The sequence below is a fragment of the Temnothorax curvispinosus genome, unplaced genomic scaffold (genome assembly GCF_003070985.1).
Source record: "Temnothorax curvispinosus isolate PA1 unplaced genomic scaffold, ASM307098v1 QBEX01008911.1, whole genome shotgun sequence".
Classification (NCBI taxonomy): Eukaryota; Metazoa; Arthropoda; class Insecta; order Hymenoptera; family Formicidae; genus Temnothorax; species Temnothorax curvispinosus.
In genome coordinates, this window is record NW_020218691.1 from 81,361 (window position 1) to 95,887 (window position 14,527).

The 14,527-nt window shown below is 38.5% G+C and overlaps 1 protein-coding gene across 2 annotated transcripts in view; it reads right to left on the minus strand.

The window, feature by feature from the left end:
* Nucleotides 1–14,527, minus strand: part of LOC112458433 — a 59,295-nt gene that overhangs the window by 7,392 nt on the left and 37,376 nt on the right. For both annotated transcript variants that reach the window (XM_025022056.1, XM_025022055.1), the window contains one exon: nt 1,315–1,528. In XM_025022056.1, the coding sequence (XP_024877824.1) occupies nt 1,315–1,528 (214 nt within the window). The remainder of the gene's footprint in view (nt 1–1,314; nt 1,529–14,527) is intronic.

Here is a 14,527-nt window from a genome sequence, read left to right on the forward strand (position 1 = left end):
AATGCTTCGTTAATATTCTTAAGAGTAAAGTTATTAAAAACAAATAAAAAGGTTTTTAAGGTTTTTAATTAAACCTACAAGTGTTTCTAGTAATTTATCGTAGATAGCGTAGAATAGCACAGATATTATTAGTTGAAAAATAAATACAGTATTACATATATATAACATTATTTATGTAACATAATATTGCAAACGCGTTTCCGGGTTTTTCCAGTTTCCACAACATCAATTGTTGTCACATTATGCCAGACGATAAAAAATGATTGCATAAATAAAAGAGGAAGCGTTAGCCATCGTACCTTCATCGATCGTTACTTTAATATCAAATGCAGCGATATTGCTGTCATTTTTTTTATTTCAGGAAAAAAGCAGTTGAATAAATAAATTCAATATCACCGATGAGAAGCAATTTGTTATAAATTTAATTGCTTTAAGAACAAGTATAAATTCCTTTTGAATGCTTGGATGCAATATATAATCATGGATTTATTAAATTATTATTAATGGACTGATTGTCAAGCGTAATAACACTAAACAAGAAATATTTTATCGAAATGATCTCTTCCCTGAAGTCATGATTAAGTCATAGAAAAGTCATTTGTCTCATCAGTCACGCGCTTCTGGCGATGAAAATCAAGGAATCAATATGACGATTGACGTACGTGGCAGGAAATTATAATGGATCAGCAATGAATTAAAACGTACATTGACTACCGCCCGGATGAACTTTGTGCGACTTACACTACCGAGCTATGTTTGTCTCATGGCTGGATATAACGTCTGATAAAATATGTATAAAACCTATTTTGAGTGGACGTGGCCTTTACGCGAGCGACAGCGATGTCGCTGTTATGTCGAAAACGGAACTCTGCAATGTTCTGCGAATTTACATAATTGCGGAAGGCCTTATCGCTAAGTATTGCTTCTCGCAATGTTTCTTCGATAAGAAATTCAAGTCAGGCTGAGCTTTATTCGAGACAACCACGCGGGAAATAAATACCTAGCTCTGAGTTCGGTAAAAGGAAGAAAGCAAACTTAAAATTGTTTGATAAAGAAAAACATGAAAAAAATATTACGACGCCGAAATCGGCAAGAAAGACGTTTCTAAAACCCAATATCAAACTTCAGGAACGCGTCCTATTTTTACACTCGGTGTGACATTTACAGTGATATATATTTTCTATTATAACGCAGTTTGAAATCCGTCGGTTTTGCCAAGCTTGGCGCTAATAAATCGAATTTCGGTATTAGGCGTGTCACCGGGGGTAACTTATATATGACGTATATATATTAGAAGATGTGAGCTGTACTCACCTGACGGAGCCCGAGGTCACCAGGAAGGGCATGGGCGTCGGGCACGGGCTCAAAGGCGAGCTGCTAACGGAGCTGCGGGTGCTGCTCAAAACGGAGTGCGGACATTGCGGCGGGCCTACGTGCGGCCCTCCCGCACCGCTTCCGCCTTTGCTAGACGTGCGGCCTCTCAGACACGGGATCTTCGGCCATGCGCTCACGTCCTTGCCAGATACCCCTGAAACAACACACATCTTACTGGTTATTTTAGGAACGAGCGCCGAAAACCGATGCACTGATGAAACATGCAGATACATCAGCGGCAAATTGTTTAATTAATTAGTCTCGAGGGTAGAGTTTTTGAGAAATTGAAATAACTTTTTGTTAATAAGAATACAATTATCGAGCTTTTGATAATTCGAATTTCGAAAAAGTGAGATTATATACACTGAGAGAAATAATTATTTAAAAAAAAAAAAAAAATTTGTTGATTTAATAAAACCGGAAGATTGTATGTTGCCAAGCAGATGATTTGATTTGATTGGCTTAACAAAATATTTGTACAAAATATTTTGTTCTTTTTGTTCAAATAATAGACGTGTACTTAATTCAATAAAATAAATAATTGGATCAATAAATTGAAAAGTCAACAAAATTGTTTTGTTGATTCTACAATATTTTTCCCTCAGTGTAACACACACTACATTTAGTCTGAAATAATTTATTTCAACAAAAATTTTATTTGAGATTTACTTCAGAAGATATTAAACTCGAATCTCAGATAGTTACAAACGTAATAGTTAATTAAATTGATATTACACTATGATACTGATAAAGAATCTAGATTGTCATTCGGTACTTTAAAACGCATTGTATAGGTATATATAAATATAATAGACAGATTATAATAGATTATCTCGCAACAAAATATATTCCGAGTCTAAAAGCGTATCGTGGTAAAAAAGTTGTTGGTATTTTTAACTACCTCAACATCATTATAAACAGGGACTTTTATCTCTTTTTTAACAAGCTTTATTTAACGATTTTGAAAATATAAACTGTTTCGCTTAACTTTTAAGCAACATGTGAATAAGAGCTGGGAATAAAATGATAAACGTATACGAACGTATAAAATACTATTCGTTGAAAATTTCCCGGTGTTTAAAAGCAAATTAGATGTAGAATATAAAATGCCTCATTATTTTCTAATATATCATCTTTAATAAATTTTTATTTGCAAAAAAACGCCAACTTAGAAAATTCTAAGTTAGTAAATTTTTGCACGTAGGGGAAAGAAAAGTCCATCGGTAAATCAAGGAAATTCCTACGAAAGTTATTACGAAAGTTTCAGGGAAGAAATGTAAGGAAGTCCTTTGGCCCTTGTACGACTTTTCTTCGATATTCATCTCAGGAACCATTATGAGATAGCTGTGCTGGTATGTGTGCTGCACGCCTATCACGCGTACCGTGCCCGGAGTATCGTTGCGCTCCTCCCGTATTGGTAACGTTATTGCAGCGTCGGGATAATGCGGCGTTTAGTATGCAAAGGGGAGCTTTCGCGACCTTTTTTGAATCCACCGGCCATTTAAATATACGCGGCATTGTTGGTGATTTGACGAAACGATACGCGTAGAACGTCTCTCTCGGTCGTTTAGATTTCCGTTAAGAGATAGGAGCCCCATACATTAGCAGACAGAACGATCGCATCTTCACTACCAAACGGCAACTGGATTCGCTCTTCGTTTGACACTAGTTGCTATATCGGACTGTAAATAACGCGTGTCATCGTTCGATAAAGGAGTTATAAATTGCGATCACGTTTCGTACTGATGTCGGGGGCACGATTATTTAAAATGTCGTTACGAGCAAAATATTCTGACTCTTTTTTTCAGTGACTGTTTGAAGGTTAAATGGAAGGATCTTTAAACAGCGATTAAACGTCATATACAAAAAGATATATAATAAAAAAGATCTAAAAAATTCGAGAACGCATTTCTGAGATATATCTAGACTTAATTGACATCCCGACGTTTGTTTAGCATCGTTAACGGAAACTCGACTCGGTGCCGATGAAGGAAAGAATGTAAAATTTAGAATAAAGAACGTGAATGCATTCTCGGAATTTTGAATCCTTTGTTTTAACACTGGGTGTATAATTTTGCGAAATTTATTACGTCCGAAATTCAGGAATGCTCGTTGGACATCCCCGGGATCACGGTCGCTCGCCAATTAAATGCTAGCATTGCTAGCTACCTTCCAACATCAACGTTGGATAATTCAGAGACAGGAAGGAAGCCGCTCAAGCCGTCGTGGTGCAATGCGGTGGGACGGTGAGCAAGTACAAGCATGAAATTTGTAACGCGGTCGGACTCTCGACTCGAGGAGGATCTGCACAGAGCGCGGAATACTCGCGGTTCTGCAATTCTCGGTCTCCCCAACAATGGAGATCAGCGCGCGTCGACAAAGCCGGTGGGGGCCCACATTTTCGTTCCCAGCTATGTACGCTTCACGGGTATGTACACGTACGAACGCGAAAAAAATTATGGCCGTTGCCAAATGCATGACTGCACGGTGATGTTGTAACACCCCCGCGCATGTGATGCTGTGTATTCTTCGTCGATAGCACAAGAGTCATTTTATTGCGACAAAAATATTTTATACACCAAACATCGATGATAAATGTTTGTGTAAATATATTCCTTCAGATGAAAAACTTATTACATTAATAAAATGATTTATGATAAGATATTTCTTAATAAATATTACTTGACAATGAGATATTTGAAAAAACCTGCTTATTTCTTTTGTATATTTTTATATTCGCAAAAAAACAATATGATATACCGTCTACCGTGACGTAAACGAAATTCTACCCTCCCAGAACTCTCTAAATACAAGCATTCAATAAGGTGAAAGGTTACGGCGATTAGTGGGGAGATTAATTTTTCCTTCCAGGAAATTACAAAATCTTTTAGGTAACGAAAGCTGCGCTGACGTAGAATTTAAAAGGTTTAAAGAGAATTTTCAACAAACGAGGTAGTATCGTGAAGTTTTAATAACAAAATTAGTAATCAGTCCTTACATGATAATTGATTGTTAAATAAACATACAATATATTATTTAATGATTACGATAACAACTGTTAATTCCAGTATTATCGAGTTATTATCCAATCCCACGCACTTAACAATTTCAATTATCCTCCCTCGGCCATTCATTATTTTTATAGCGTCTGGACAAAAGCTCTCGAGCTAAATTCGATTTATCGGTGGACGTGTGAGTGTACGAGCATGAATGTTTATATCGTGCCTGGCCGTCGTATATAGCCGTCGCGCAAGGATCGCTTAATCTCAAAGTCAATAGCCGTCATTTCACTTCCGTCAGAATTTCTCGGGCTTCGTGAAGCCGACAATGGCAGAAAAGAGTGAACGCGGCGGTGGAATACTGCAGGGTATTGCGCTGTCGTCGGTACAAATCGCGCGGACAATAAGAGGAGAGGAAGAAGTCACAATCCGGAGGCCGAAAGTATCGGAAAACCGTTCGATATTCGTCCCGAGATGAGGTCTTCGAGTAGACTGGTGGAGAGTTTCGTCGTGGGAGGACGATGAAGAAGAAAGAAGGATGAGACGGCGAGGCCTGGAAACGACAATCCACCGGGATTTGTTCCTGACCAACGTCCAGGATCTCAATAAACTCGCGGCGAACCGCCGCGCCGATCGATTACCAGCGTTCACGTAGCCGTGGATATATCTGACAATCGGACTTTACCGTTTTTTCTTTTAATTGAGCGAAGAGAAACGACGGTTATTTCGATCTTAGAAAACGTTAGAGGCGATTAAAAAATTAAAAAATTTTGGACAAATGAAATTTCAACTACTTGTAATATCGAGATCTATTTTACAAAGTATTGGAAAGAACAAAAAAAGAATAGAAAAAGAGTCTCTATATGGTACTTTATCTACCGCGCGTTACAAATGTCTCACACGCACTTTGCAGTTTTCATATAGGATAACTTTTTTGTTAATAAATTTAAAGCTGACCTTTTTCTTTCCTAACGAGAATTTGATCGAGTATCTTCTTAGCAATTTTCAAACGCTAATACATTATGTATGCATAACAGATTTAGAACAGGAATCGTTGAAAATAAACTGTAACGCGTATAGATATGCAGTACCGAAATAACACCGTTTTAATTGCTTAACCGACTGACATAGTTGATTGGAATAGGTCGAAGGAAGGTAGCCGAAGGTAGCGTTTTAATTGGTTGACCGGGCATCGCCGAAAAGTGGGCGACCCACTTTTGGTAAAAGCCAAGACTAAATCTACTGGCTAGCCCGCGTCCGCTACGTTATGCCGTATTAATCACCGTCTCCCTCGCCCTGTTATCTCTGACCGCCGCGCTAGGGTTGGCGTGTGCCCCTGCAGCATACGATAAACCTGACCTTTCAGCAAAATAAAATATCCCATCAGATCCGACGATCGCACGGTTGTGAGCGATGCGGCGAAACGCGTCCTTATGGAAGATCAATTCGGCGTTCAAGTGACGATCTGACGAATCGCGAACTATTAGCGAAATATGCTCGATCGTCGGCGGAATTAATCCAGCCCCTCGGAGGCATAGAGTGAACGAGATAATGCCGACCGCCAATTCTGTCCCTTGTGGAACAGCTGCGCATTTACGGAAAATAGAATCGACGGCTCAGAATCCTGATGGAATAATTGAGAACATAGCATGGAGAAAGTTGAAGGTAATAATTTCGAAAGGAGTATTCGTAGACCCAACTTGTGGAGACATTTGCGAAATTTAAAAAAATATTTAGATATAAAATAGAAAGTGGTTTTTCTTTTTCTACAGGTAAATAGAATATTTTTTCAAAAGTTTACTCTAAATGTTATCACTACTTGAAAACGGTTATTTTGTTATCATCATCGTATATGTATTAAAAGAGTCGATAAGCTTCCTCATGCGCCGATTATCCGACCTTTGCATTTATGGATAAAATTCGCTGATGCATTATTATGGCTTATCGTCTAGCACAATAGCCTTATCATGCAGGTAGCATCGTGTAATCTGACGCAGGTATTACTGAAGTAATAACGCGAGATGTGTGTGCACTGTATATGCTGCAATTTAATTACAACGCTACAATTAATATTCTAATTAACAAAATGTCAGAGCGGCTTAATTAATGAAATGCGATTATTGGAAAAGACGTGAAAAACAAAGTAAAATTGTGATGCATAATGAACGCAAAGTTGCATTTTCACGTGTGTCTAATTAGTTTAGTTTATTTAATTTAACAAGACCTCTTCACATTGTTAAATTCTGTAAAATTTTTAAACTCAGCCCACTATACCGCCGAGAAAATACGTCATACTAAATCTTGAACAAATTGAAAAAATTTATCAAATAATCTGGTCCTAATTATAGAAAAAGTTTCTCTATTATCTTTAGCTTTTAAAATTCCGCTCTTTTCTGCGAAAGGTTTTCAATCCTCTTTATCCAGAAGCAACTTTTCATATTTTTACCGAAAAAATATCATCTCTACATTATCCGAAAAATTCGCAGTTGAAAAGAGTGACGTCCAACGCAAATTATATAACTGACCAGGAAGCCTACGTCGATGAAACGACGCTATATTCATCCGCGGCAGTTTACCTCGCACTCTAGCACTTTGTCGTCATAAACCGCCGTTTTCTCTTTCTCTTTCTCTTTCTCTCTCTCTCTCTCTCTCTCTCTCTCTCTCTCTCTCTCTCTCTCTCTCTCTCTCTCTCTCTTTCACATCGTCTACTCGCCCACGGAAAACCTTTCAATACTTGAAGAACCGGAGAAAGTCAGACGACGGTAAGTCGCGTAGGTGGGTGGCGAGTATGCAGATTGAGGTATAGAAGAAAAAATTTTATCGACGCAACGTTTATACACGCGCGGCCCTGAGAACGCGGCTGCAACATCTGTCGTCTAAATTGTAAAGCACCGTCTGTCGTCCGTGCCGCAAATCTACATTATTATTTTGAATATTGAAATGACGGAATGGCATTTTTCCACGCGCCAGTCGGTTACGAAACAGTTCGTGCAAGCCAATGTATCATTCTTGAAAAACAGATAGCTTCTTTGTACGGTTTTTTTTCGTGGTTTCTTGTTAGTATCATATTACTGCGCACTTGAAGTTCGTATATATATATAAATCTACTAGGTCAATCTACTCAATCTACTGAGAATTAATGGATAGCGTGAGTTTTTTAAATTCGTCGTTTCAATGAAATTCAAACAAGCAATCCGAAGCACAAACTTTTCGATAATTAATATTGGATAAAGCAAATTGAAGAGGCTTGACGATCGCAATAGGGACAGAAAGGCTAATTACAGCCTAAAAGCTTTTGGCTTTTGGGATTGACCCTTCTATTTCTACTTGATTTAGGACCGGTTGTTTCAACCTGTTGGTAAATTGACTAATAATTAAATCATATGTCTGTCTTTGTCTAATTTGAAGGGAAAACGAAGACATATACATGATTTAACTATTAGTTAGTTTACCAACAGATTGGAACAACCGGACCTTAATTTACTGGCCTGTCCATGACAGTTTAAAATTACTTGTCTGCGTGATACATATTTACTAAAATCTTGCTAAAACAGATTCAATTCAATTTCCATTTACGAGATTAAACTTGAACATCTCTGTTTTCAAAAATTTAATTTCTAGATTTGTGTTATTTCCTTTATACGACTGATTCATGCATACTATTAGAAAATGGAATACGAGTAACTAAGAGCTAATGGAATCACAAATCAGAGTCGTTTTTATGAGCGGAACGCCCTCGCGAGGGTCTAAGAGCGCGCTTACCGTCGAATCTTCCTCGATAATAATAAACGTCGCGTTTATCATCAGTGACGTTCACGAACGCCGGTAAAATGCGAAATGCAATTAGGTGGAGAGCGAAGCGCGGTAACGACATTATCCGACATCGTCATAGTGTATTCGTTAAGAAGGATGAGCAGAAAGGAGTTAAAACGGAGAAGACCCACATCCCCAGGAACGGGAGAGGGAGGGCGAGGCACGGGGAGGAAGAGGAGCAGGATCGAGGGCAGCAGATGTCATGGACCCTGCGCGACCCAGTTTGCCGTGTCCTGCACAAACTAGCTCGCTAATGCTATTGCTAAACTACCATCGACGACATTTAGCGATGCCCGCCGTCATTGGTTCCCGATTAGCAGTCAGCAATCCGTGTCGATAGCCTAACGTTATCACTACTGCATTGTCTAATGCAGCCTCACCTATTCCGACGATCGTTTGCATCTTTTATTGACGGGCTATAGTCACCTTTGCTCAATCGTTTTTATTTCGTAAGATGTATAGAGTAACATGGCGCAAATAAATATATATCTACAAAAGAATTAATTCAAAATTTACTTTTGAAAAGGATTTCCGGACTAAAAAGAAAATAGTCTACATCCTTTTTAAAAGTAATAGCGAAGCTGTTGTTCTTGCGAACAGTTTTACGGGTCGGTTATAAGTTATATTGAAAGCGACAGAAGTCTAACAATCTCGGTGAATCCTAACAATCTCGGAAACCTTGGAAAAATGTTCGAAAATAAATGATTGGTATTACAAAGTACGTTGTACATGTGGAAAACTTTATCCGATCCCTCGCTTCGATACTTCGCGGTAAGTGTATCGCACAATTGAATCCTGTCGCATGAAAAATGCACTCGATTGCGTCACGGAAACGTCCGTCGATTAAATTTCACCTTGCGGTCACTTCTTCGTCTTCTCGCCTCACGTCAACGTCTACACGTCGCGATTATGCGATTTGCATTCCGTGCCGTGGCCGATGCACCAAGGCTACACTTCCCGCAGACGAGCCCGCTGCGCTGCCGATGGCGAATTTACATTTAGATCGAGACACGATCGGTCCTGTCGCCGAGCGAAGTCGATTCGGCGACAACGGATGAGCACCGGTTTTCCGCTTCATTTCCGACGACGACGGCAAGGAGAGATCGCTATACGGACGCGCGATATAGGTCTCTACCTAGAGACTCTCTTCCTTTCCTCCTGCTTCTCGAGGCAGGGCTTAACGCATCGCCGCGAACGCTCTCGCAGGAAAATTGCGTACGAACTTATCGCCGAGTCATACTTCGCTTGCGCTACGCGAAGATCGAATTTACGGAGAGTTTCCGACAACGACGAGATGAATTTATCGAAGCGTGAACGCTTCACGAGATATCCGTGTTAGCGCGGAAGATAGCAAACTTGCCAACAATCTGTGAAAATATACATCAGAGTGTAGCAGAACCTCGCTGATAACTTCCAACGGATGTTCCGCTCGAGCAATCTGCAGCCGATTTTTCCTTAATTAAAACATGAAAGGCTCGAGCTTGTATAAAAAATATTCATAAAAATCATTATTTATTATTCTTTAATATTCATATTGTCAAATTTATTTCATAATTCAAAAATTTCAATAATGAGATAAAAATTCAGTATGTTTTTACGGTATCTCCTATGTTCCTAAAAAAAGTATCGACAAAACAAATTTCGTTTTTTTTGACGCAATTTTGTGGCATTCTGAGTATGTTTTAAATAAATAATAATTGATTAAGAAATTTTGAAAAAATATTAAAAAATTTCTTTTTTATTCATTTGGCCCTTTATCTAACTTTTTTGTCCTATCGAACACCCAATGAAGTACATGCAGAAAAGGCCCTTTATTTAAACGTACAATTTCGCGTTTTCAATTTGAACTTCATAAGGGAGAGTAAACGGAGCATCGAAAAGTCGCTTTGCACGTGCTTGCAAAGCTGCGCACTTAGGGATTAAAATTTGCTCTTCGCAGCTTAGATTAGTGTCATCGTCGACTACTCGAGTTCACTTTTGTTTTTTCATTTTCCTTTTCAATTTCCGGTTGCGTTCGAATTAGCGTTACTCGCAGACGGAAATTTTAAAAGCGCGTCGCCGGTCACGCTTTCCATGCCATCCATCGCTCTGATTGTCTACCCCCGAGTAAGATTCTTGCCCGCGTTTTTTTTTTTGTACGGCCTCTTCCGCGAGACAAGCTGTGTTTAGCCACGCTCCGCGGAGTCAGACGTAATTTCGTCGTCTCGTCATAAAGCGGGAGCTTCGGTGTGGCGGTTGTTATTACCCGACGCCGCCATGGAGAACGAGATTTCTGTTTTCGCACGACGAATGCTCGTCGCGCTTGAAATTACGACGATGGTTCTAAAAGCATATCATGTTACTCTTCATACAAAGCATGTGTAAGTGCTTGTTTGGAAAATGTTATCGCATAGTTCACGTCAGAAAATTTCAGCTAGAGTAGGATTGATAAAGAAAATAGTTGATCAAAAATCATAGCTATTTAAATTGTTATTGAAAAATCGATCAGAAAGTAGACAGTTATACTTTTCGAAGAGTTATCATGTATAAACTAACATCTTTTCTCGCAAATTTTAATTTTTATAAACATGGATGTTTTAATATCTTAAGTCTTCGATAAATATATTCGTCTCGTTCCTCCTTTTTCGTCCGTTTTTGACATGATAAAAAAACTCAGTCATTAATTTTTATAAAATAACTTAATATCCAAATTCAAAGGTCTAAATAAGAATATCAAAGATATCAAATAATTTTAAAACTTTTCAGCAGTATATATTAATAAATTATTTTGGAATGTCTACGCGCCTGCTTCGAATATTTCGAATACTTCGAAGTGAGAATATCGCGTTCATTGTCGGTGTGGAGGTTTCTAAAAAATGATCAAACTCACGAGGACCGTACAAAGGATATATCCAAGCGCTACCATAAAGAAAATGGGATACGAGAATCCGTCCTCTTGATAGAATACACTAAGCTCCTTTGGCGTACGCGATGAGATGTCTGCGCGGCATATATAGCGCGACGCTCCGGATGTGCCGAGAATGCGAGACGCGTGAAAAGGAACGCAATTGAATCGACGAACGTACAAAGAGGGAAGAAAAAGAGTAACGATTCACTCGGGCTGAAAATTAAATGGAAACGGAATTGAAAGTGATGCACAAGCGTCGCACTGCATACGTTCCACGGTTCTGGATGCAAAGAGCTCTTTGCCTCGGGAAATGGTCGACTTCTGCGCGACGAAAAATAATCGAGACGACCGACCCTCGGCAGCGTGAAATCAATCTTTCTCTAAACTTTCCCTTATATGCGCGACGCTTCTACAGCTGGAATTCTTTTCCAAATACATTTTCACTGCTGCATCAATATGTAATTATCTCTTTCACGTAACTATACGTGATAGCAATTACGCGCGTGTTCAGATTAAAAAAAAAAGAAAGCGAAATATTGAAGAGAGAGAGAGAGAGAGAGAGAAAAAAAATAAAATTCGGGTAGCTCTTCGTGGAAAATCTAAAATTTCCGAAGGACAGCGAAATCGTAATTTTAAGGTCACAAGTGATCGATATCTTCGATTCAGGAAAGAAGAAAATAAATAAATAGAATCTCGTAATAAAAAACATCTGCATCGAAAGAATTGTATGGCCGCATGCTGCGTAAAACGCGCGAAGGTCGATGCCTGTAATTTCATCAACGACAACTTTATTTCCCTAACGTAATCAGTCTCCTCACCCGCGAACGCCGACGCACTTCGCGAAATCTGGGATATCATCAGCAGCAGACATTGCATTTCCCGCTGCATTCGAGTGTGCATATTCGATTAGCAAGATTCCAACATTTTGCGCCACGTCGACGATATTTCATCGGTCTACAACTAACGGTATTTCGTTCATTTAGCGATTCTACGATTTGCATGCATATACGACGCGAAAAGAAGGCGGTCAAAATCGAGATGATTGTCATGTTTGCTTCGTCTTATATATTTTATATTTTTTTATTTTCAGTCGTTCACATTTTATCATGTTAAGCGATACATTGTGGAATAAGGAATCCCTGTGAAACAAGCTACCGACTTATTTAGTGGGATAATGTTTCCTAATAGATCTCGCACATTGATAAAGCTTAATAATTGTAGCGATCCGCGGTATGAATCACGTTACTATGGAACATTTCGCACAAGGGGGTACGCAAAAGTGACCTTCGGCTCTAATAAGATTTTATTGCGTGCTACGCCGCGAAAGAAATTGCGACTGGGCAATCAGTCCAGTTCTAAGCTTTGCGACCCGAATAAATCGTTGTGCAGAAACGCATATGGGAAAACCACCTTGAAGTTAAAGTAAGAACGTACGTATACGCGGAAAGATTGATGAAAAATCAAGAACTAATCAAACCGGAACCACATTTCCTTGCACTCTTAACATATATTTACCCATTACCGAAATACTTATCAAAATTGACTTTTATTTTATAAAAATCAAATCAGATAGCTATATTATATATTTATATATTTATATATATTTTATATATTTATATATTTATATATAATTATAATTTTAATAAATTAAATAAATATGTGTATCTTGTTCTTATTACCTTTTCGTTATAACTTTATAAAAATAAGATCCTTCTAAATGGAAATACGTAACAATTCTACTTTAAAGTGCGAAACATTATGTTGCTTCGTGTCTAGCCAGAGATATGTATGCGAAGAGACTGGCTGTCTTGCAATTTTTATTTGCCGTTGCACCGCCGAGTTTCTACCTGCAGCAACAACTGTCACATGCGAGCGTTGCAGCAACAATTCTCTCAGAAGTTCGTGTTTCCCGTCGAGATGCGACTGGCGCGAGCTCTAAATTTCCAGAGGTTCATGAATTTTTGATGCCGCGCTGCTTTCGAGACTTGAAAAATTTAGGCCTTCGAATCGGCCGTGTCCGATGGCAAAATAACCGTTACAAAACTTGTTCGACAGTGATCTAACAATATCCTGACATCTCACACTAAATTACATTGTTAATCCGTCTATCTCTCGAAGTCGAGCAATCGATAATTTTCGTTACTTTCACGACATATCTATACATATAGCTTCTCACGATTCTCCCAAGTCTAAGATCAGAAAATAAAGAGTCCATTCTCCGTGCTGAAGATTTGTTATCAGACGATTCAAAGTGACTTCTCGATCTCTCGGCGAATGCGGAAACTTGTAGCATTCGCGACGTGCGCGATCGACCCACGCAATAATCTGATAGAGTCGTATTAGCCTGAATTCCGACAATCCAGTTAGTCTACCCTACTCCTCGCCCTGGCTGATCCAGCCTCGTCCTGAATTCGAGGCAATTGGCACGAACTGGCACGTTCGCGACGATAAAATAACATAGGCCGATAGATTTCCTAAGACGGTATAGTCAGGTACTGTACAATGAACTCGCAAAATAGGCGAGGTATCCCATACATTCGCTATTACGATCAGCTGAATCAGTTATCGATATATCAAGCATTTAATATACATTTGATTGGCATATCACTTGTATTACAGAAGATTTACGAAGATTTAAGTAAATTATGAAATAAAGTTAGAATAAATAATCGTCAAAAATAGTGAAAACGACATTGAATAAGGCAAACGGCAGTAAGTCATTCGCCAACCTCACACATTCTAACATTGATTATTGCAGATGTAATTTTACTGGCGACGCGTAATTCTCGCAAAAAGTGGATCGTACCACTTAGCTGTAATTTTGACAGAACATCTATAAAAAAGTGTAATGGCATCGCGTGACACGACAATAATGACTGGCGATGTTGGAAAGAAGCACAGAGCATCTTTTCTCTCTCGGGGAGCATTTTAGCGGTTATTCCGCTCTTCGAGGCTCATCGAAATTGCCGGCGCATTTATCGTCGCGCGGACGAAGGGATAGGTAAGTGCACGCAAGAAACGATCACGAGACACCGCAAGGACTCTGGAAACACGTGAAACGAGTTTCGGTGATCACGCGACAGTATTTACACAGAATAGTTTACTTTGTCTTCAGAAGCGCGTCGATGTATTTGCGATAACGATGAAGTAAACAATGGGAAAAGTTATTTTCATTCTTTAAAAGATTGAATTCTGAAGTAAACTCTGATGTAAAGACTATTATAAGAATTATATTAAAGGAAACAATAGGCATTTTAAATAAACTTAGCAAACTAATAAGAATATATAAACGCAGGTAAATTAAAAATTAAATCTTTAAATTAAAATTTTTAATTAACAAATAATTTTAAATTAAAAATTTTAATTTAAAGATTAATTTTAAATAAATAATAATTCAAGGCAATTCATTAAGCAAAATAAAAAAGTAACTTGAACCAATTTATAATCAATTTTT